At 35.8% G+C, this 25,027-nt stretch overlaps 1 protein-coding gene across 2 annotated transcripts in view; it reads right to left on the bottom strand.

Annotated features, from left to right (window-relative positions):
- Nucleotides 1–25,027, bottom strand: part of CPNE8 (copine 8) — a 205,200-nt gene that overhangs the window by 141,932 nt on the left and 38,241 nt on the right. For both annotated transcript variants that reach the window (XM_047742512.1, XM_047742511.1), the window contains exon 4: nt 10,198–10,301. In XM_047742512.1, coding sequence (XP_047598468.1) covers nt 10,198–10,301 — 104 coding nt within the window. The remainder of the gene's footprint in view (nt 1–10,197; nt 10,302–25,027) is intronic.

The following is a 25,027-nucleotide window of genomic DNA, read 5'->3' as shown; positions in this document are numbered from 1 at the left end:
GAGAAACAAGGCATCTCAATCAATACAAGGCTGAGAAAGAGGTTCACAGAATGTGCCAATCCTGGGCAGAGGTTCACGGACTCCTCAGCAAAGTATGTTCACCACAGACTGGCTTCATAACTGTGTGACGCAAAAATACCTGCCTGGGAAGAATGACGGATTACTCTCCTCCCCATCAGGGCACTCTGATCACCCTGAACAGCAGTAACCTAGAAGTTTTAATCAGCTAATTGGCCAACATCTACTGAAAAACCTACAGATGTTAGCACAAAAAATATTTTTTATTCAAGACAATTTTTTAAGAGTAAGATTGAAATCACCAACTACAGCCATATCAACAGTGAAAATAACGGTGCTGGCTTCTTCCCAAGAATCAGAAACTGTTTTCTCTAAAGGGTATACTGTGGACCTGGGAGAAATAACATGCTGTGTTCAGTTCTGTTAAAAGAAGGGAAAAGAAAAGGAGTTTATGTTTTCATCACAAAGCATTTAAGTATCTGCAAATACAATTCCTTTTCATTGCCTTTAACAAAGCTTTTTTAATGCTAATGTCTCAAAAATATGCAATTTACAGCATACTGCTGAGGGCTTTAGGTTAATACACTGGATTATAATGCATCTGAAATTATCATGAGTTTTCCTTTCATGGAATTTTCCTTCTAACTTTTCTAAAAGTATCCAGACCACTCTGGGCCTCACCCAGAGGGGTCAGATGTAAACACTACATCCTAAATAGTTAAAATGTGTGTGTGTGCTTATGTGTATAGTGCCATACGTTCACTAAGGAGAAGAGATTATACGGAAACCAGGAAGATAAGTAGTTCACCCCTAAGAAGGTGCCTCCCACTGCCTAAATTTACTCACGCCAATTTTGTAAACTCGAAGCTGGTACTGAAATATTATTACCAGAGTATTGAAGTGGATCCTAAGGATCACGTTTGCAATTAGAGGTAACAGAGGTTGACTAGAGCCTTTCCTGTACTTCTGAAATTCCAACGAAAGCCCCAACTGAAAACCAAAGATGCTAAGTATATCCCTTTATGCTTGGCTCAGAGGTGCTCAAGAGTCACTCTCATTAGAGTCAGACCCTTCTCCACAAAGTGACTAATAAAAGTGACAGGCTAGGATCCTACTTCTCGGGCAGCAAGAGGAGGTTCCTTCCACTCCCCAAAGCCAAAAACAGGAACTCCAATGTCTGAGGTGCCTGAAGAAGGAGTAGACAGGGACGCCTGGGTGGCTCAGTTGGTTGAGCAGCTGCCTTCGGCTCGGGTCATGATCCCAGCGTCCTGGGATCGAGTCCCGCATCGGGCTCCTTGCTCATCAGGGAGCCTGCTTCTCCCTCTGCCTCTGCCTGCCATTCTGTCTGCCTGTGCTTGCTCTCTCTCCCTCTCTCTCTCTGACAAATAAATAAATAAAATCTTAAAAAAAAAAAAGAAGGAGTAGACAGCCCCGTCCAGTTTCCCAGTCAGAGGCTGCCGAGCTACAGAACCTGCCCAGAAGTCCAGCCTGTGGCTGCCAATAAAAGACAATGTCAGGTGACAGCCCTAAGAAATGCCTTCTGAGAACTGAGAACAAGCAGAATGTGCGGCTTGCGCTACCTTTAGCTCTGGATTCTTCAGAAGATAAGAGACCCATACCTCCCCCTCCCAGCTCATCAACCCTTCCCTCTTCAGCGCCTGCTCTCCTGCAAGTAGCTAAAACAAGAGCTCTGAGGAAAGAGGAAGTAAAAGTTTTGAAGTAAGTTTGAGATTAAAGTTTTTTTTAAAAAGATTTTATTTATTCACTTGACAGAGATCACAAGTAGGCAGAGAGGCAGGCAGAGAGAGCGAGGAAGAAGCAGGCTCCCTGCTGAGCAGAGAGCCCAAAGCAGGTCTCCATCCCTGGACCCTGGGATCATGACCTGAACCGAAGGCAGAGGCTTAACCCTCTGAGCCACCCAGGCGTCCCAAGATTAAAGTTTTAAGGTGAAAAGTACGTACAATCAACAAAATAAGGTGGTTCTACTGAACAAAAGTGACTGCAAACTCTCAAAATCAGACCTCGACATTGTTAAGGGAGTCCTTAACCAATGGGAAAAAACTGGAATTAACAGTATTGGGAAGAAATTTTTAAAAACTTACTTTCCTCAAATAACATTATACATTCCACAATTATCACCATTTGATTTATCAAGAAGAAAAATAATTTGCTAGGTAAGTCAAATCTAGACTCCTAACTACCTTGTTGCTGTTGCAGTCTAAGTGGAAAAACAAAAGTGAAAACGATTCTATCTCATTTCTCCTATTCTCCAGCTCATGTTACAGAATGATGTGACTACCCACACCTCTTGCTCAAAGACATTTTTGTGCAGCTGTTCTGCCAATCATAGTTTTCAACCGTGACCAAAAAAGGTGATTTATGAGGTACCGATACTATTATCAGTGTGATAATCATAATAAAATAAATAGATACCAACGTTTATGACCTTATCTGTGATTCATACATAGCATGACGACAGAGACCATGTCTCTTAAATGAAGAGATACACATCAAATCAGAAAGGCAGGAGAATTTTTAAATTCATAGTTGATAAACTAATCTTAAATACATATCTCAGGCATACTACAGTAACAATAATTACTATGGATTCATCAGGACTTATAGGAATTTGGCCCAGTCCTGACAGGAAGACATATTTATTCTGTCTCTCCCTCTCTTTCTCTGTCATTACAATTTTCTATCAGCATTGAAAAATTTAAAAAGGAGCCTGAAAACCATTTTTCAAACCTTCTGTAATAAGCAATTCTTTACATCATACACTTTCAGTTTCTTTTCAATTGTTTTTTTAGAATTTTACTAAATCAATGGGCAGATTAAATAAAACAATTCTGAAAACCATTTACATCTGTCTGTTGGCCAATTTGGACTACTGTATTCTTCAGCATCACTGTCCCCTCAAGCAGACATATTGTCGTAAATGCACTAGAGTATCGCTCTAGCTCTCTGGGAGATGCAGGTTGGGGTTACAAATAGTTTTATTGCCTATTTTATCCTGTTTTTACTTTCCAAATATCCTACAATCAATACTTCTTCCTAGGGGTAACACAATGCTAAGACAAAATTTAAAAACAATTATAATTGGGTATACTAATGAATAAATAGATACACATAACTAGTAAACAAATACAGTGTTTTCTACACTTATTTGGGTAGATATGTTGGAAAAATCACAAAGTGAAAGAAAGAAAGAAGAAAAGAAAAGGAAAAAAGAAAAGCTGGTGTCACGGGTTAAAGGTGTTATGTGAGATATTCTAATACATGGTAAACCAAAAGGAATTAACTAAAGCAGTATCAAAAATACTACATGAGGGGCACCTGGGTGGCTAAGTGGGTTAAAGCCTCTGCCTTCGGCTCAGGTCATGATCCCAGCGTCCTGGGATCGAGCCCCGCATCGGGCTCTCTGTTCCGTGGAGAGCCTGCTTCCTCCTCTCTCTCTCTGTCTGCCTCTCTGCCTACTTGTGATCTCTGTCTGTCAAATAAATAAATAAAATGTTTAAAAAAAAAATACTACATGAACTAAGAGTATACTTGCTGCTTTTCTTGATAATCAGTTATCCCTTTCTTTGGCCCTAATTGTTTGGATTTTTCAGAGATGCTATACAATTGAAATAAAGCTCTTTGAATCAAATTGCTGAAATCAGCCAAACGCATTCAAAGGATAAAATGATACATAATTCAATTTTGCAATACACTTTCACATTTTGAACACTACATAATTTCTGTGAAAATCACTATAATTTTTCGAAGAAAAGAGAAAGCTGAAGAAGTTAAAACATATCAATCTACCTACACTAACTTCTGTTACTCTATTTCTTCTTGTTACACTGAGATGAAATAATATAACATGCTCCCATTCCTATCAAACATAACAATTTCCTAGATAGTCTTACTTTTGCTTAGATAGATGAAATATATTCTACCATATTATTATATTCAAAGTGCAGCAGAATACTTTAAACATGCACTTTCATCAGTATTACATAACCAAGGCAAACATAAAAATATCCCAGTTTAGACATAATTTTTAGACTTCATAAAATTTTAGAAATTCCAGTTTTGTAGCATTTAATTACAAAATATTTTAGGCAAAATCTGATCCTTTGAACATATAACACTTTCTGAGCCTTGGTTTTCTCATTTACAAAAGTGGATTAATTCCACCTCAGAAATTTGTTGGGTGGGTTAAAGTTATATATGCATATGATTCTATTACAAACCGTGAATAATAGTAGTAGTAGTACTAACAAAAATAACCTCTTTTTGTCTGCACCTACAAACTTACATACTAACTTTCAAACTCCATGAGCTTCTGTAACTACTTCACTGAGTTTACAAATAACTGGAAGATATTAGTAACAAACATATTAAACCATCTTATCATTTCTTCCTTCTGTATTTTTTCCAGTATTGGTTTTGTTTTCCTCTTTTTTTTTTAATTCCCCAAAACACTTAAAGTGAAGTTAAACAATATTACCGACTTATCATCCAACACTAGATAAGTATGCAACATACCAGCAATGCCCTAACTTCCTCCTACCTTTAAGTCTTCCCTTGCTCATGCTAAGCATACCTAGAAAGCTTACGAACATGACATAAGTATCAGGTGCCTCCCTAACTTAATATATTCTCATTTGGACTCACCAGTTTGTCAGAGTGATTGCTGAAACATTACCCATTTAAAAAGGCATAATATTTGAACATTAACCAGCACTGAGTTCAGCACTGAGTTCAGTGGAATTATATTCCTTGCACCAGACATTTTTTAAAACCAATTAGTTTCCATAGCCTCATCTTCAGTAGAGATGAGAACGTGATCACTAGCCTCTGTGTATAGGCGAATCATTCTTCTTTTTTTTTTTAAGATTTTATCCATTTATTCGACTGATATCACAAGTAGGCAGAGAGGCAGGCAGAGAGAGAGAGAGGAGGAAGCAGGCTCCCTGACAGGCAGAGAACCCGACGTGGGGCTTGATCCCAGGATCCTGGGATCATGACCCAAGCCGAAAGCAGAGGCTTTAACCCACTGAGCCACCCAGGCGCCCCAGGCGAATCATTCTTTACCTTCTTTTCCTCTCCAGAATGTTAGCCCAGCTCTTAATTTTTGCTCCTTGATCTACTGACTAAGAAACATTTAATCGGTGTCATCCTTCTAAAGCACCTTTCTTTTCATTCCACTTGTGAAATTCTGTAATAGCAACAATTACAACATAGATGATAAAAGGATGAGTAGGACATAGGCTTAAGGAACCAGGGCCAAGTAGGGACATGGTGATACAGTCACCGGGCAGCAGCTGCTTGTGACAGGGGCCTTTGGGCGGACAGCAACCAGAACAAAATAGAAAGGGCTCTGAATATCAGAGCTAAAACACAGGCAACAACAAGTTCAGAGAACAAAGCATATAGGATCTTGGCTTTACAGGCGAATTCTACCAAACTTAAAAGAAGAATTAACACCTATACTTCTTAAATTATTTCAAAAAATAGAAGGGGAAGGAAAACTTCCAAATTCATTCTGAGGCCAGCATTACCCTGATACCAAAACCAGATAGACACCAAACCCGAAAAGAGAACTATAGGCTAAAATCCCTGATGAACATAGATGCAAAAATTCTCAACAAAATACTAGCAAACTTAATTCAACAATACATTAAAAAAATCATTCACCACGATCAAGTGGAATTTATTCCTGGGTTTCAAGAGTGGTTCAGTATTTGCAAATTTATCAATGTGATATATCACATCAATAAGAGACAAGGATAAGAACTACATGATCATTTCAATAGATGACAAAAAACATTTGACAAAGTACAATATCCATTTATGATTAAAAAAAACCCTCCACAAAGTAGGGTTAGAGGGAATATACCTCAACATAATAGAGGCTATACAAGAAAAAACAGCTATCATCCTTAATGGAGAAAAACTGAGAGCTTTTCCCCAAAGGTCAGGAACAAGACAAGGATGTCCACTCTCACCACTTTTATTCAACACAGTACTGGAAGGCCTAGCCACAACAGTCACAGAAAAAGAAGATATAAAGGGCAATCAAATTGGTAAGGAAGAAGTAGAACTTAACACTATTTGCAGATGACATGATATTCTATATGCAGAAAACCCAAAAGACTCCACCAAAAAACTGCTAGAACTGATAAACGAATTCAGTAAAGTCGCAGGATACAAAATCAATGTGCAGAAATCTTGCATTTTTATACAACAATAATGAAGCAGCCAAAAAAGAAATTAAGAAAACAATCCCATTTATAACTGCACCCAAAATAATAAGATGCCTACAAATAAACCTAACCAAAGAGGCAGAAGACTTGTACTTTGAAAACTATAAAATACTGATGAAAGAAATTGAAGATGACACAAAGAAATGCAGATATTCCATGCTCATGGACTGGAAAAACAAGTATTACTTGTCTACTACCCAAAGCAGTCTACATATTTAATGCAATCCTTATCAGAATACAGCACTTTTCACAAACTAGAACAAAGACTCCTAAAATATTTATGGAACCACAAAGACCCCAAACAGACAAAGCAATCTTCAAAAGGAAAAGTAAAACTGGAGGCATCACAATTCTGTACTTCAAGCTATATTACAAAGACGTAGTAATCAAAACAGTATGGAACTGGCACAAAAACAGACACATAAATCAATGTTAACAGAATAGAAAACCCAGAAACAAACCCATAATTTAATGGTCAATTGATCTTTGACAAAACAGGAAAGAATATCCACTGGAAAAAAGAAGTTTCTTCAACAAATGGTGTTGGGAAAACTGGACAGCCACATCCAAAATAATGAATATGGACTGCTTTCTTACACCATGCACAAAAATAAATTCAAAATGAATTAAAGACCTAAGGTGAGACCTGAAACCATAAAGACCTAGAAGAGAACACAGGCAGTAATATCTTTGACATCAGACTCTGACATAGGAACTTCTATCTAGATATGTCTCCTGAGGCAAGGGAAACAAAAACAAAAATAAACTATTGGGACTACATCAGAATAACAAGCTTCTGCACAGCAAAGGAAACAATCAACAAAACTAAAAGATAACCTATTAAATAAGAGAAGTATTTTCAAATGACGTATCTGATAAAGGGTTAATATGCAAAATAAGTAAAGAACTTATACAACTCAACACCCCCCCCAACAAATGATCCAATTAAAAGTGGGCAGAAGACATGAAGAGATATTTCTCCAAAAAGACATCCTGATGGCCAACAGACACATGAAAAGATGTTGTTCATCATCACTTATCATCAGGAAAATGGGTATCAAAACTACAATGAAGTACCACCTCAGTCTTGTCAGCATGGCTAAAATCAACAATACAAGTAACAGGTTGTGAAGAAAAGGAACCCTCATGCACTATTGGTAGGAATGCTAACTGGTACAGTCACTGAAGAAAACAGTATGGAGGTTCCCAAAAAGTTAAAAATAGAATTACCTTATGATCCAGCAATCCCTGGATCATATACCATATACCCTGGATCAAATACCCTACTGGGTATTTACCCAAGAACACAGGAACACGGATTCAAAGGATACATGCACCCCTGTGTTTATAGCAGCATTACTTACAATAGCTAAATTATGGAATCAGCCCAAGTGTCCATCGACTGATGGATGGATAAAGAAGTGGTATATATACACACACACATATATATAACATTATATTATTCAGCCATGATAAAGAATGAAATCTTGCCATTTGCAACGACATGGCTGGTGCTAGAGAGTATAATGCCAAGTGAAATACGCCAAGTCACAGAAAGACAAATACCATATGATTTCACTTATATGCAGAATTTAAGAAACAACACAAATGAGCTAAGGGAAAAAAATGAGAGAGAGGGAGACAAATCAAAAAACAGACTCTTAATTATAGAGAACAAACTGATGGTTACCAGAGGAGAGGTGCGTGGGAGGATGGGATTAACAGATAATGGGGAGTAAGGAGTGCACTAGTTGTAATGAGCACAGGGTGATGTATGAAGTGTTGAATTACTATTGTATACCTGAGATTAATATAACACTGTATGTTAAGTAACAGAAATTAAAACTTAAAAAACTATGGGATATCTAAGTTGGTCTCAAGGATTAGAATGAGGAATGAGTACTCTTGTCCACATCTGTTCATTCTAATATTTGACTCTGAATAATTTATACTCTGAAATTTAAAAAAGATTGTAAAAAATATACATACTGGGATACTTGCTGTAGGATTACATGTAATAGTAAAAATAAAACAACCCAAAATGTCCATCAGTAGATGTTTGGCTACATAAATTGTGTTTTCTCAAGCAATGAAAATTATGCAACATTAAAATAAATTAAAAACATATATATAATACAGTGGTCCAAAAAGATATCTGAAAAATTCAAGTAATAAGAAAATATTTGTGGCTTTCAAAATATTGAGACTCCCATATGTTTATGTATCTTTAAAAAAAAAGATCTGCAAGTATATACGTCAAGTCATTTACATTTTTAGTTATTGGCGGGTTGACGGGTTTTTGCGTGGTGGGGGGAGGGTATTGAACTAACCGGAAACTTTCACTTTTAAATGCCTACATAACTTAAAATTTATTATAAATATTTACTACTTTCAAATGAGAGAAAACAATACAGATGAACAAACAATACAAATGGCTGGTTTTAGGATAAAGTTAAATCTAAAAGCAGAGGGAAAAACTTAAGCAGGTGCCATGCTGTGTGAGTGAGAATTCTTAAGAACAGCCTGAACAATGGGAGAACCACATTCGACATGATTTATATGTGGCTTTTAAGTAACAACACTATGAGCAATCTCCATGATAAACATGGTCAAGAAATCATTACATTACACTTCAGGATTTTTTCTCAGACATATCATTTTTAGTATTCAAAAAGGGGTTTCAAGGACATAAAAAAGCAAATGGGCATAATAAATTTTGCTTGATAAATATAATGAATATTTAGAACTCCTATAACTCTTGAAGGAAAGGGCCTGGTATAATACTCTCCTTTTTTAAACAGAAGGTTATTTTACTGCACACATTTTAGAGGAAAATGAGAAAGGCTGGCCATGGTAGGTAACTTTCTTTTTACATTAGAAAGTAATCTAGGACTTTTTCAAATATGATATTGATAGCTTTTATTTAAAAAAATTTATAAATTATGACAGCATGATACATTTTATTGTTTCCAGCTATTAAAAGGCATTTCCATTTTTAAAGACTTATAATGTTCATAAACTATTTTAATTTATTAAGTACATACTATATGTTGTAGTTTTCCCTCTCAATAGACTTCCTTTGAACAATATCCAGATATTTCAACAATCACCAGAGTTTACATCTGTGAAACAAAAATTGAGTAACAAATACTATCTTACAAACAAACTGACTCTAGGTTCTCTGCAGACAAGAAGCTGAATTTAATGATACTTTGATATGACTAATTCAACATCAAAGTAACAAGAATGTTAAAAGAATCAAAAATTCTGGTTCCAGTATCCTGGGTCTTGGAAATAGGAGGCCACGAAGAGATAAAAGGAAGCAAAGTTTAGACAGAGATCCATATACTGCACAAAGAGGCAGCTGAGAGAAACTTCACGATCTGGGGGACACGAGGAGTAAATAAGATCACCTTGGAGTATATGTGGAACTTGTAAAGAAATCACTGAGGCCAAAGATGGTTTGAAAGGATGTCCATATATATCATGCAGCATTTCAGCATAGTTAAAATGCTCACTATTTTTTCAATAAACATATAGCCAAAAACCTATAAAATGCAAAGTAACGCTAGGAATAGTGCTCTGGCCACACTCTAAGTAGAATTAATCTACTTTCCTGCCAATATAACCTAGTATTTGTGCAACCAGACCCAGCTGTATGTCACAAAATTTGCCTTTAAAAATCTATTTTTGGGGGTACCTGGGTGGCTCAGTGGGTTAAAGCCTCTGCCTTCAGCTCAGGTCATGGTCCCGGGGTCCTGGGATGGAGCCCCGCGTCGGGCTCTCTGCTCAGCAGGGAGCCTGCTTCCCTTCCTCTCTCTCTGCCTCCCTCTCTGCCTGCTTGTGATCTGTCTGTCAAATAAATAAATAAAATCTTTAAAAAAAAAAAATATTTTTTAACAATGCGAGTTATAACAGAACTTACAAGTCAAAACGAAGGTTCTCCCTTTCTTCAAAAAAGTAGTCCAGGATAAATTTTCGTACAAAATCAGGATTTAAAGTATTATCAATCACTTCAGTCCTTCCAAACTGTAGAGAAAGAGAGAGAGAGGTTAAAATCAAGCCTTGCATAGTTACTGATTACAGCATAGCACCTAGTATTAATATAGTTCCTTGAAAACATAAACAATAAATATCCTAATGACTAGAAAAGTAAAGCCGTGCAGGAAAGTTTTTTGAGACAAAAATTATTTACTCTTATTCACCCAGGGAAATTTGAAAATGAGCACTGAGTTCATTCAAATTATTAGAACAGCAGCTTCTGAAAATTCAGATAACAAGCTATAACACTTTCTCCCCTCTTATCCCCACTTCAAAGCCAAATCCCATGCTAGTCAAAGGAAGTTATTTCTCCCTTCAATTTTAGTGCATCACAAATATTTTTCTTAACCTAGTGTAGAACTAGGCTAAGCAACATATATTCTTAACAACTGGAGGGGTCCTAGTATTCATAATCAGGAAGTCCTCTACATGAAACAGTTTATTAGCTGTGTTTTGGGGAGAAATTTCTTATACTCTATTACACACTTCAATAATTTGGGTTTCTTTTCTTTTGCTTTGCTTTGCTTTAATTCTTATGGTATCTAGACAGCCTAAAATGAGATCTTTAATACTTACTGGTTTTAAGCTAGTAAGTTGCACTTTTGCTTTAAAAAAGTAAATTTCTCCACCTTAGGGGAAGTGGAAAACAAAAACAAAACTTTCTAGTCGTTCAATGTGAAGGAAGGTCACCAGGCTCTGCTTCCAAAGTCAGACCAGAAATATAAATTTTACAACTCTCTCTCTCTCTCTCTCTTTTTTTTTTTTTTTTTTGTATTCAGCTTACATTCTTCTCCTTCTACTCCCATGGGATTCTAATAAGGGAATTTTAACCTTTAGTTCTGAACAGATTTATGCATGCCATCTTATCAGAGAACAAACTTTTATTAAAGTTCACAGAAATACTATTTTTTAATAGGAATAAGAGAACTGTGCTAATCCACTAAAAAGTGAAGGTCATGCTTACATAAATTTTGATAATAAACTATGGTAGAAAATACTGATGACAAAGGAATTACTATGGCTATTGCTAACTAATTATACACACACACACACACACACACACACACACACACACACACACAACAGTTTATAGAGGCTTATGTATCACAATGTTTATATCATGAACCAGTATCATGCAGACAAACCACAACTGAGGTCATTCTTTCAACATTTTCAAAATATTAAATACTTCCTGTGAATAATAATAATAATTATAGCCATTTATTGAGTACTTACTTGGTTTCAAGTACTTCTCACACATTACTTTAAATCTTTAGCATAACCATGAAAGGTAGGTGTTATTAGTCCCAATTTAAGGATAAGAAATCTTTAAAAATAAATCAATAAATAAAGATGAGAAAATTGAGGCAGAGGATTCACAACCTTTGGCTATAAAATCTTTCTAGGACTCTCCTTTATTTCCGAATAAAACACGTGAGGCCCTGAGAAGATCCAACAATGAGCCTATCCATGATTCCTAATTTTTAAAAAGTGGGAATGTGCTGGCCGTACCCCTACACCCCAAAAGAGCAGTGCAGAGGTCAAGAAGTTTAAGTCTGGACCCAAGACAGTCTGGGCCCCCCAGCCTTTCCACTGCCTGGAAGCTCCCCAGGCCACAGCTGGGAGCACCAAACCAGCAAACACACAACACTCTCAAACAGAAATTCAGCCAGGATCCATATTCCCCAGCACCCAAATCCCTCTTGTAGATTTGAACCCAAACTCACACTCGAAGGAAAGAAGACAGAGTGAAATTTCCCGGTGTGGGCCCCACTGAGCTACAAGCCAACAATTTTCCAGGGCCCATGAGTCATGAACACATACACAAGCCTGTTTGCTGGGGACATCTGGCTTGTCAGCAATATGGGTAGCTGCATATACTCTGCTATCTTAAGTGCAGATTACACAGCCATTAAAATTCTAGCTCATCATCTCTAGATTACAAACACATATTACAGTAGGCCTTCCCACACACAGCCCTGAAACTGCTTTCGATGATCTCGCCAGTAACCTTCACATCGCACAATCTGGCAGTCACTCCTGGGCTCTTCTCACACTAGACCGCTCAGCAGCATAGGACGTGGCTGTCTCCGCTTTCCTTCCTGAGTCTTTTCTTGCTTTTGACCCCACATTCCTGTTTCTCTTCCCCTCCTAGACTCTCAGCCATGCAATCTCTCATTGTCAGAACCCAGTTCTAAGCCCCCTTCATCTGCCTATCTTCACTCTTCTGTTATTTTATCTGTTCCTTTGGCTTTAAATCCCACCTATATGATGGTAACGTCCAAAAGCAAGCATCAGCCCACACTCACCTCTGAGTTCGCTCATGCACACAACTGCCTTCTCGGCTTACACATGTGGTTGTCTAACACGTCCCGCAGAATTACTATCGAACTTTGAATACTGATTTTTTACCACAACCAGTACCCCAACCCTGTCCTTACCAAGTCTACCCCTTGGCAGTAAATGACACCATCATCTTCTTGGTTCTTTTTGCCGTAAACAGGAGTCAAACTTCTGAACTCCTTCCTTTTAACCCACCAACTCCTCTTCATCACCACCTCGTAAACTGGCAATTCCAACCTCAAACACATCTCCTAGCCGTCTCCTTCTCTTGGGATCTCTTGTCCACAGCTTACGTCAAGCTTTTCAGCTTTCTCATGGACCACCTCAGGGCCCCCCTATCTCACACCTTTGTGTACTCTTGCTCTCCCTCCAATTCTTACCCCATATTAACATCCAAAATAATCTTTTGAAAAAGTTTAAACACAGCCATGCAATTTCACCTCCCCAACAGTCTCTAATGGCTTCGCATAATACTTCAAACAAAACCTCCTTTCTTTTGTCTGCAGGACTGGCTCATTTCTACCTCTTGGTTTCATCATGGGCTAGTATCTCCTCTTTCTCTTCTCCCTGGCCAGCTGGTCTTCTTTTAGAGCCCTTTACTCACCAAATCCTTTTTATCCCATGGCCTTTGCACCTATGTGAGTAACTCCACTCTTCGATGGCTGACTTTTTCTCATCTTTTAAGCCTCTATTTAAATGTCAGTCTTCTGGCTCTAAATACGCATGCTAATGTTGGCTCCCTACCCCTAAAATTATTCTCCTTCATAGCACTTGTTTCTTTCCTTTATAAAACTTATATTTTGTAATTATACTTTTATTTGTTTTATATTTCCTTTACTAGACAGTATGTTCCATGAAGTCACAAGACATACACAACTTTGATTTACACCGGTACAAAACTGAACAAATGATTAGCTAAAGGAGATCTATATTGTTCAAAGAGAAAAGAATCAAAGATCCTGTATAGTATAATACCAATTTTGATGAAAATATATGTTTATATAGAGAGATAAAAATTGAGGAAGGTATGCCGGAATATAGAAATTATCTTCTATTTTTTTTTCATTATGTATTTCTGGGCTTTCCTAATTTCTTGCAGTAAGTATTTTTTACTTTTAAAATCAGAAACAGGATCGCCTGGGTAGCTCAGCTGGTTGAACGTCTCACTCTTGGTTTTGGTTGGGGTCATGATCTTAGGATCATGGGATGAGGCTCTGTGCCCATTGCAGAGTCTGCTCGAGATTCTCTCTCCTTCTCGATCTCCCTCCTGCCTGTGCACTCTGTCTCTCTCTTTCTCTCTTAAATAAATAAAATCTTAAAAAAAAATTAAAAATATAAAACTTTTAATTGGTGTTATTGTTTTTTTAAATTCTTTCTATTATGAAAAATGAAAACTGGCAGTAATAAGAAATCACAGATACATTATGACTAGTTTAGCTCATGGGAAATGCGTTAGTTCTTTCCCAGAGGCTGGATTATATTAGCTATCAACCACATGATTAATCTTTTTGACTTGAAATGAAATTTGTTTCAGCTAATGCCTTATACTACCAAATCAGAAATTTCTAATTCCTTAGAAAATGTACAGTTGCATATTAATTCTACATAGATCAGAGGGAACTAAAATTTGAAGGAAAGACAATTATTAATAACCTTTATTGATGGTATACAACCAGAAACAGCTGCATTTGATAAAACTGCAACTTGTATCCTACAAAGTCTTCTCCTGAGTATCATCTATCCTGGATCGTCAGAAGTACCTACAAAGCTGATTACCATAATCTCTGGCACAATGAACATATTTAAATATGTGGACAGTCAAGCCCTTTTACATAATTATACAGTATTGGGTTTCATCATCCCACAATGAGAAAAATGTGAGAAAAATGCTTTTACTCAACAAGTGTGAAAATTTTCAGTCATTTGAAAGAAGTATATAAACTGTTAATTTTGTTGGAACATAAAACACTGTTTCTAATAAAACTTTAAGCAAAAAAAAAAAGAAAAAGAATTTGCAATCAAGTCTTTGAAAGTTTTCCTTTGTTTTATGCTTGAGCTAATCGGATAAATACCTACTTTTCCAATTTAGGAACAAATCCTGCAGAAAATGATAGAATGGAAATATTCCTGATTTCTAAATCAACTAATTGTTAGACTGCTTCAGAGGAGCATTCCTAGAACATTCGTCTATTTATGGCATCAAGCAGATGAACTCTGTTTTGATAAAACGTTCAGAAAGGTTTAATATATTGTGAAGGCCCAGAACAGCCACCCAGGTCATATTCATGTGTCAACGGAAGTGAAAATGATGAAGAAAAATATCACCTGCACAAGTACACATTTGTAATTTGGTTATTTTAGAAGAATTAAATCTTACTGGTGATGAGCATGGTCTCCAGAAAGTAGACAGGAAGGCCAGATAAACTGAGTATTACAAAAAGAATATTAAGATAAATTCAATAAAAATGCTCAGTTTAGGACTATACATATCCAACTTGCATAAGGGATGCAAACCGCAAGCACACACCCACCCACATCAACACTACACCATTTGAACATATTTCCTCTTGAAAGTGAAACATTTGGATTACCAGAAAATCCATGGACCTCCTTGTCTGAGGGAGATACAGTTTTGTCATGTAACTCATTATTCAAGGCTTTTCTTTCTTTCTTTCTTTTTTTTAAATGTAGCAAAGATCTGAAATTCCTTTAATTATAAAAAGACACTGGAAAATCTGAAGGCTTTATCTAGGTCCTCCACTGTTACAGATGACTGAGATGTCGCTCTAGATGTAGATGAGAATGTAAATTCACACACAGAAGAAAAAAGGATGTTATTTCACATAAGTGGTTTTTATTCACTTTTTAGGATCTTCTATTTTTAGGAATGAACATAAATCATTAACCAACAAAAAAAGGAAACCCTCACCACAACCCTATAATGGTCACACATAAAATGCAGAAAGGACTGGGATGCCTCAGTCAGTTAAGCGTCTGCCTTCTGCTCCCGGTCATGATCCCAGAGTCCTGGGATCGAGTCCCACATCTGGCTCCTTGCTCAGTGGGAAGCCTGCTTCTCCGTCTGCCTGCCACTCCCCCTGCTTGTGCTCACTCTCTTGCACACTCTCTCTCTGACAAATACATTTTTTAAAATCTTTTAAAAATTTTAAAAAGAAAAAGAAAATACAGATAAGACTAAACCCCACCAATTTTTAAAATTATAGTGCTTTAAAACCTTGATTAAACATTTTAATATAATATCATACTCTAAAAAACAACATTTTAAGAAACTGTTAACTGGGGGCGCCTGGGTGGCTCAGTGGGTTAAGCCGCTGCCTTCGGCTCAGGTCATGATCTCAGGGTCCTGGGATCGAGTCCCACATCGGGCTCTCTGCTCAGCAAGAAGCCTGCTTCCCTCTCTCTCTCTCTCTGCCTTCCTCTCCGTCTACTTGTGATCTCTCTCTGTCAAATAAATAAATAAAATCTTTAAAAAAAAAAATTAAAAAAAATTTAAAAAAAAAACTGTTAACTGTGTCATGGCTTGCTATTAATTCTGTGATTAATGACATGTTTTACCATCTGAAGAGAAAAAAAGAAAATGGACTCAATTTATCAGGGAGGTCCTTATTGGGGAATATGGGTTAATTTTCATCATGTATTAGTTAGGTTTTCATTTATGTAACACAAAATATTTTTTAAATGAATTGAGTAGATCATTATTTTCATCTACGCTATTATTTTAAATTAGACTGTTTTATTTAGTTATTATCTAAATTCAATTGAAAATAAACTTAAAAATGTATTCACATCAACCCTGAAGTCTCTGAATAGTTAAAAGCAGTTCTATCCACAGATGCATAATAAATGTTGTTGATGCACATTCACTAGAAAGTGAGCAATTATTAATTTCATATACTCAAAACTAACTTTCGACAATTATCTTTAAAATCCTCCAAAGGAATAATTCCTAGATTTTTTTTTTAAGAATTATTACATTCTAGGGGCATCTGTGGGTGCCTCAGTGGCTCAGTTGTTAAGCATCTGCCTTGAGCTGAGGTCATATCCCAGGGTTCTGGGATAGAGCCCAGCATCAAGCTCCCTGCTCAGAGCCTGCTTCTCCTTCTCCCACTCCCCCGACTCCTGTTCCCTCTCTTGCTGTGTCTCTCTCTGTCAAATAAATAAATAAAATCTTTAAAAAAAAAAAAAGGAATTATGACATTCTTTAACTGTCTTTCATTAAGACTTCTTAACACACTTTGTCCCCTTCCTAAAATTATTCGATACAATAGACCTTTAGGCATAGTTTAGCACTGAGTTTCTTAAATTCTCAATGTTTGTTTTTGTGAGTTTTATTCACCTTTTTTTTTTTTTTTTAAACTTGGCAGGGAAACAAAAAAAAATGCAAAGCTAAGTTTGGGAATTAGTTTCATTCAAAAATGATCAGAACAAACTTTTGCTTCTGCCAATGACAAATTAAGTTGTTTCAGACCAACTTTTCCCCTGAGAACAGCTAGAAAAACCTGACAAAATATAAAATAATCTTTTTGGAGGCACCAGAGAGCTAACAAAATGTTATACATGTGAAACCAAAAACCTGGAGAAAAGAGAAGCCGAAAGAGGGGCCCTGTGTTTGAAAAAGAAGCAAACCAAACTGATTTCAACGATCTCATCAAACTGGGGGCAGGGGGGGAAACAATAGAGTTTTTAAAAATCATCAAAGGGTTTTTAATTGAGGGACTAAAAAAATACGGTAGAATTGGGACCCTAAGAGGCTACACCAAATGAATCAGAAGAACAATCCTCAAGAAGCATGAAGCTCAGCTCAGAGAGAGTCAAATCTTTAACTGACTAAAGATAAACTTTTCCTAGCCTAGTTATTTCCCCAGAAGCAAAAGGAAACCCACTTTGGGGAAATATTAAATCATCCAGTGCCTCAAGTATATCGCTAAATTTTCTTATACAATATTCAGCAATAAGTAACAGGCATGAGGTTTTCTGCCTCCAGCCCCAGTGCAGTTACTTGTAACAGACAAACATTCTAGTGGAGAACCAGAAAAGGTAGTGGATAAAAAACAAAACTTGATTGTTTGATATTATCGTAGAGGTGCAAAGGCACCCAAGAGCTGAAAGGCCCAATGCTAGAGAGAAGGGAAGTTAATTAATGTGAGCCAAACTTTTGCCTGGAACAAGAAGTGACAGAGAAACAAAGGAAGCCCACATAAGAATGGAGAGAGAAGCAAAGCCAGGAAATCCCAGCAACAATGAGCCATACTTTCGAAGACTACACAATCATACTTTCGAAGACTACACAATCATACTTTCGAAGACTACACAATCGAACAGAAGTAGTAGCTTAGTGAAGTTAGAAAAGTTATCTGAACCTGGATTTCATTAAAATTTCAGGAAAACTAAAGGTGCCAAGGTCTAATTACATACAAAGTTACCATTAAAAAAAGAGAGATTAGAGAGCAGGACATGAAAGTATGCCAAAAGATATAATCAAATACCAAACTAAAACTATATTATTTCAGATAGAGCCAAAATACATGCAGACACGAGAGAATGACATAAATCAGAATTAGCAATACAGAGAAAGGAGGTGATATAAATCAAAGAGGAAATAGAGGTAAAATAAATAAAACAGCATCTTAGAAATGTAATAAATTAGTAAGGACACAAGAATAATCACAATTAAAAGCCTTAACAGAAATTGGAAAGAAATATTTTTGCATTTAAGAATCAAAAAGAAATTAAAAAAAAAAAAAAGGAGAGAAAGTAGCAAATATTCAATACGGGCAAAGTGGATCCATCATATAGTAAAAGAAGTCCACAAAGAAGAAAATCACAACAAAGACAGACAAGTATTAAAAACTACAATTCATTAGCTCATGACTTAAAGAAAGATAAAATTAGATTTTCTTCAGAGTTTTTGACAGAAATGTGTTATGACAAAACAAATGAACAACATTTAATATACCTAAGGAAAGAAAATGTAATCAAGAGATTTTATATTCTTCATATTCAAAGGGCACAAATTGATGTTGACATTAAAAAAAAAAAAAAGATGAATACTGTTACCCATGAGCTCTTCTAAAAAATCTAGTAGCAACTGAGCTTTAGATAATCAAAATTACTACAGAAATATTGACATATAGAGTGGTGGTGACCATTACCTATAGAACTAAGACTCAATTAGGTCTAAGAGAGAGAAAATAAGGCATGCAATGTCAATATGATCTGATAATGTTGACAGAATGCAATATTATTCCAACCAACAAGTAGGAAAAACCCCAAAGAACCAGGCACTAAGCATCAATGAGTGCTAAGACCAAAAAAGAGGGAAAACAAGACTTCATTTGCCTCCTACTGAACATTCACACCATCACCAACAGATTTGCCAAAGGAATTGAACCCATGTCTTATCAACCTTCTGATACAATCTGTCAAATTGTAGAAATACAAAGAACAGAAAAAAACATGATGATCTGCACCTTAAGCACATAGTCAATAAGATCCCGACTGTAGAACTACATATGTCAAATGGTCCAGTTATGTAAGATAAGTTGTAAGAAAAACAAAGGAATGAAGGGAAAGCTGTAGACTAAAAGAAACAGAAAATATATATAGCATTTTTTTGAAGTGTGCAAGACTAAACTATAATGTTAAAAAGTGCACACTTGGGTAATAAAACCATAAACCCACCCCTCACACAGACATATCATTACTCTTGGAAAGGAGAGTTCTCTGATTGGGAAGGTCCATGGAAACAAATTCCGGGATGCTAGCAAAGTTCTACTTCTTGACCTTGTTAATAATTGTATGGATGTCTGCCTTCTAAAAATTCACCAAGGTTTTCATTTTTGTATTTGTTTCCAATAAACAAATAAGTGAATGCCAAACGAGAGCATCTCCCTATAGAAACAATTGAGACAATTATTGACAACATAACAGCAAAATTGCAACAACATAAATTTTAAAGGGAATTCTTCATACAGAATTAAAATGCATATAGCATACAAATGCACAAAGAAATGAAAAGCACCTAACAGAGTAAATATATGGAAGAGAAAAAAGAATACTGGCAATATAAAATAATAATAAACTATTTTATGTGTTTATATTATATACAAAATTAACATTCATAACAATGACACCAAACATGTGGACATTGCTGCTATAAATACTGGACTGCATATGCCCCTTAGAATCACTATGTGTGTATCCTTTGGAAAAATACCCAGAATGCAATTGCTGGGTCATAGGGTCGCTCTATTTTCAATTTCTCAAGGAACCTCCATACTGTTTTCCAGAGTGGCTGCACCAGTTTGCATTCCCAATAACAGTGTAAGAGGGTTCCCCTTCCTCTGTATCCTCTCCAACACCTGTTGTTTCCTGAGTTGTTAATTTTAGCCATTCTAACCAGTGTGAGGTGGTAGTTTTTATCCGTATTTTAACAGGGGCACTTTTAAAAGACACAGAAGCCAACTTGAAGGTGCTCCTATTTGTCAAATTTGTGAAAATCTGAGCCCCAAAATAAACAATAGTAACATATAAAAATCCACTGAAAAAGAAGAAACTATGAGTCCACACTTATAAAATAAAGGAATAAATTAAAAGTCTAGAGAGAAAAGAGATATTTATATACCTTCAAAGCATCTCCCCACACACTCATAAACTACTTTTCCAACATAATTCCCAGAGTCTCGTCCCAAAATACTAACTACAAAAAAAAAGAGGGTAACTTTTTATTGGAGAAGACTAGCAGACATTACTTTAATCAAGTGATCAAAATCAACCTAAACAAAAGTGGAACAAATCAAAACCCTGTGCCACCAGCTGGGATACAACAAGAGGAACACACAGTATCACCTCTGTGATATTTCATCCAAAGTTGCACATGAGGGAAAATATCACACAAAATCAAAATGAGAGAAATTCTATAGTGTAGCTGACATTTCATTTTCAAAAGTGTCAAGGTCATCAAAGTTAAGAAAAGACTGAGGAACTATTCAAGATCAAAAGAGACCACAGGGGGAGATAAACCATAAGAGACTCTTAATCTCACAAAGCAAACTGAGGTTGCCAGGGGAAGGAGGGTGGGGGGAGGGTGGTTGGGTTATGGACACTGGGGAAGGTATGTGCTATGGTGAGTGCTGTGAAGTGTGTAAACCTGGCGATTCTCAGACCTGTACCCCTGGGGCTAATAATACATTATATGTTAATTTAAAAAAAAAAAAGAGAGAGAGAAACCACAAGAAATGGCAACTAAAGCAATACATAATTCTGAATGGAATCCATCTGCTTTAAAACATATAATTGGGACAACTGGTGAAAACTGAATAGGGTCTTCGGATTTGATGGTAGAAACACGTCAATGTTAATTCCCTTAGTCTCAGTATCATATTATGGCTACGTAGGAGAATATCCTTTGTGTAGTAAAGTATTCAAGTGCTATGGGTCATCATGTTGGCAACTTATTCTCAAATGGTTCAAAGGAAAAACATTCTTTCTATATATGCAACTTTTCTGTAAACATATTTTCAAAATTTAAAAAAATACTTTGAATCTCAAAGCTAACAAAAGTACAACATATCAAAACTTGTTGGATATAGTTAAAGCTCCTCTTAAAAAAATACTGTAGACTAAATTGCATATAGTAGAAAAGACAAATGACTAAAAATAAATGTTGTTGTCATCTAACTCAAGAATTTAGAAACAGAACAAATTAAGCCCCCAAAGCATGGGGGGAAAGTAACAAAAATAATTATAATAATCAATAACATTTTTAAAAACTAAATTAAGTAACCAACAAAGGCAAATATGGATTCTTTGAGACTAATAAAACTGATAAACCTTTACCAAGATGGAGCACAGGGAAAAAAAGACCGAAAATGCAAATTATTAATATCAGAAAGTAAAAAGAGCATCATTACAGATCACACAGAAATTAAACATATAATAAAAATATATTCCAAGAAAATTTATGCCAATAAACGAGAATTTGGGCAAAGCTAATCAATTCTTTGAAGAATGTAGCACACAAAATTGACAGAAGAAGAAATTGAAATCTTGAGTAAACATACATGTAAGAAAGGAAATGAATGTGAAGTTAAAATATCCCACGAAGAAACGTCCAGGCTAAGAATGCTTTAGCAGCAAAATTTTCTAAACATTTTAATTAAGATATGACATTAAACTTTCATACACTCTCTCAGAAAACAGAAAAAGTGGAAATACTTTCAAGCATATTTATTGAGTCCTGCCTAACCTAAACAACAAAATCTGAAGTCTATGACAAGAAAGGAAATTTGTAGATCAATATCACTTATAACATAAATACAAAATTCTAATAAATATTGGCAAAGCATACCAACCAATATATTTAAAAGATACCACATTATGAATCAGTTGGTTTTATTCCAGAAATAAATAAAACATGTAATTCACCACATTCACAATATAAGGAAAAATAATATAATCATCTCAATAGATGTCTACATGAAAACTCTACCATTAAGACCAGGAACAAAACAAGATGCTTCCTATTATCACCTTTATTCTACATTGTACAAGAAGAACTTGTCAGCACAATAAATATTATGATTAGATGGGAAAAAATAAAACTATAATGTGCAGATCAGCACAGTTTATGCAGAAAATTTTTAAAACGCCATAAACCATTATTAGTAATTTGAGCAAAGTCGCTTCAGAGTTATTATCCAAAAACTAAATTATATTTTATATATCGCAATAAAAAATAAAAATGAAAAATGATGAGTTAACATTAAGATCAAAAATATTAAATCACTAAAGCTAAATCCAACTAAAAATATGCAAGAGCTCTACATAAAAACTGTAACATCTTAAAAGAAACCAAAGAAAACTTAAATAATTAGAGGGCACCCATATTCATATATTGTAAGGCATACTATTTTATATATTTCAATTCTCTGAAATTGATACACAGTTTCAACACCATCTCAGATGTCATAGTGTGTCTCTGTGTGTGTGCATGTGAATATATATGTATGTGTGTAAAGTAGCAAATAAATTCCAAAATTTCTCTGGAAAAGTAAAAATATTAATTAATTACTTAATTAAAAGTAAAAATATTACTTAAGAATATTCTAGAACAGGGTTCACAAAATTACAGCTTCTGAGCCAAATACTGCCTGCTGCCTATTTCATTAATTAAGATTCACTGGAGCATAGCCATCATCAAGCGTTCATGTATTGTCCACGTCTGCTTTCATGCTACAATGTCTAGAGAGACCAGAGGGCCACTTAGCTTAAAATATTTATGCAGCCCTTATTTATATCTGGTCCTTTACAAGAAAAGAAAAATGCGAACCTTTGGCCTTGAAAATCTTGAAGGAAAAAAAAAAAACTGCCAAGCACAAACAACCAGATTTAGTTATTAAAAGAGTTATTAAAACAAAGTATACCACAGTAGAAACCTATACACTCTCACATATATAGTCATTTCATCTATGACGATGGTGATATGACTGTGCAGTGGAGAAAGGAAATCTCTTTAATAAATCATCCTGGGTCAATTAGATACCATATGGAATCAAAGTAAATTTCATCTCAAGTCATATCCAAAAATTAATCTCAGAGTAAGTGTAAATCTAAATATGAAAGTTAAAACAATAAAACTTCTAGGATATAACCTTGGGGAAGGGAACATCTTCATGACCTTCAAATAAGAAAGTTTTCTCAAACAAAACAAAAGCATAGTTCATAAAGGAATTGAGTGCTATGTCGACCTAAATTAAAATTAAGAATTTCTGTTCACCGAAATACACAGTTCAGAGGGTAAAAAACCATGCTACAAAAGGAGACAAGGTATGTGCAAGACATATAAGCAACAAAACTTCCGATTCTTAAGATATAAGTAACTCCTAAAAATCAATAGCAGGAAAAACAGCCAAACATGCACATCGTAAAAGATAGGCAAATGGTCATTAGGCTCGCCAAAGGATGCTCAGCCACACTATCAGGAAGTTAAAATCTAAACAGGACACCTTTGCACACTAACCAGAATGGAAAACATTTAAGAGACTTATAACAGAAACAGTAGCAAGAATGCTCTACAATAAGAATGGCAGATGGAAAATTCTGGAAAATGATTTGGCAGTATGGACTGAAAATGAAAATATGCACACTAATGGAGGCATCACAATCCCTCATTTCAAACTATATTACCAAGCTACATTAATTAAAACAGTATACTACTGGCATAAAAACAGATACAGAAATCCATAGATCAGAATAAAGAGCCTGGGATTAAACCTGTGCATTATCAATTAATTTACAACAAAAGAGCCAAGAATAAACAATGGGGAAAGAAGTGCCTCTCCAGTAAACGGTGGGAAAACTGGACTGCCAAATGCAAAAGATTGAAACTCTTAAGCCATACGCAAAAACTAATTCAAATTGGATTAAAGACTTGAATGTAAGACCTGAAACCATAAAATTCCAAAAAAAAAAAAATATATATAGGCCATAAGCAACTGAACATAGGTCTTGGTGACAATTTTTTCAATCCAACATCAAAACTAAAAGCAACAAAATCAATAATGCATCAAACTTAAAAGCCTCTGAACAGCAAAGGAAACCATTAAGAAAAAGAAAAGGCGGGACGCCTGGGTGGCTCAGTTGGTTGGACGACTGCCTTCGGCTCAGGTCATGATCCTGGAGTCCCGGGATCGAGTCCCGCATCGGGCTCCCGGCTCCGCGGGGAGTCCGCTTCTCTCTCTGACCTTCTCCTCGCTCATGCTCTCTCTCACTGTCTCTCTCTCAAATAAATAAATAAAATCTTAAAAAAAAAAAAAAAAAGAAAAGGCAACTTAGTGAATGGGAGAAAGTATTTTCAAATCACATATCTGATAAGGGTTAGTATCCAAAATATATAAAGAACTCATTTAACTCAATAGCTTAAAAAAATCCAATTAAACAACAGGGAAAGGATTTAATGAGGATTTGATAAACATTTTTCCAAAAGAGACACACAGATGGCCAATAGGTGCATAAAAGGTGCCCAACACCACTAATCATCAGGGAGATGCAAAGAAAAGCTACACTGGGATATCACCTGTTAGAATGGCTTTTAACAGAAAGACAAGAAATTACTAGTGCTGGGAGGATGTGGAAAAAGAGGAACCCTTGTGCACTGTTGGTAGGAATGTAAACTGGTGCAGCCACTGTGGAAGACAGTGTGGAGGGTCCTCAAGAAATTAAAAATAGAGCCCATCATATGATGTAGCAATTCCATTTCTGGGTATTGACCCAAGGAAGACAAAAATGCTAATTCAAAAAGATAGATGCACCCCCATGTTCACTGCAGCATTATTTACAATAGCTAAGAT

Source organism: Lutra lutra, chromosome 8 (genome assembly GCF_902655055.1).
Source record: "Lutra lutra chromosome 8, mLutLut1.2, whole genome shotgun sequence".
In the NCBI taxonomy this organism is placed as follows: domain Eukaryota; kingdom Metazoa; phylum Chordata; class Mammalia; order Carnivora; family Mustelidae; genus Lutra; species Lutra lutra.
Note: the sequence above shows the minus strand (reverse complement) of the source record. Positions and strands in the feature narration are given on the sequence as shown.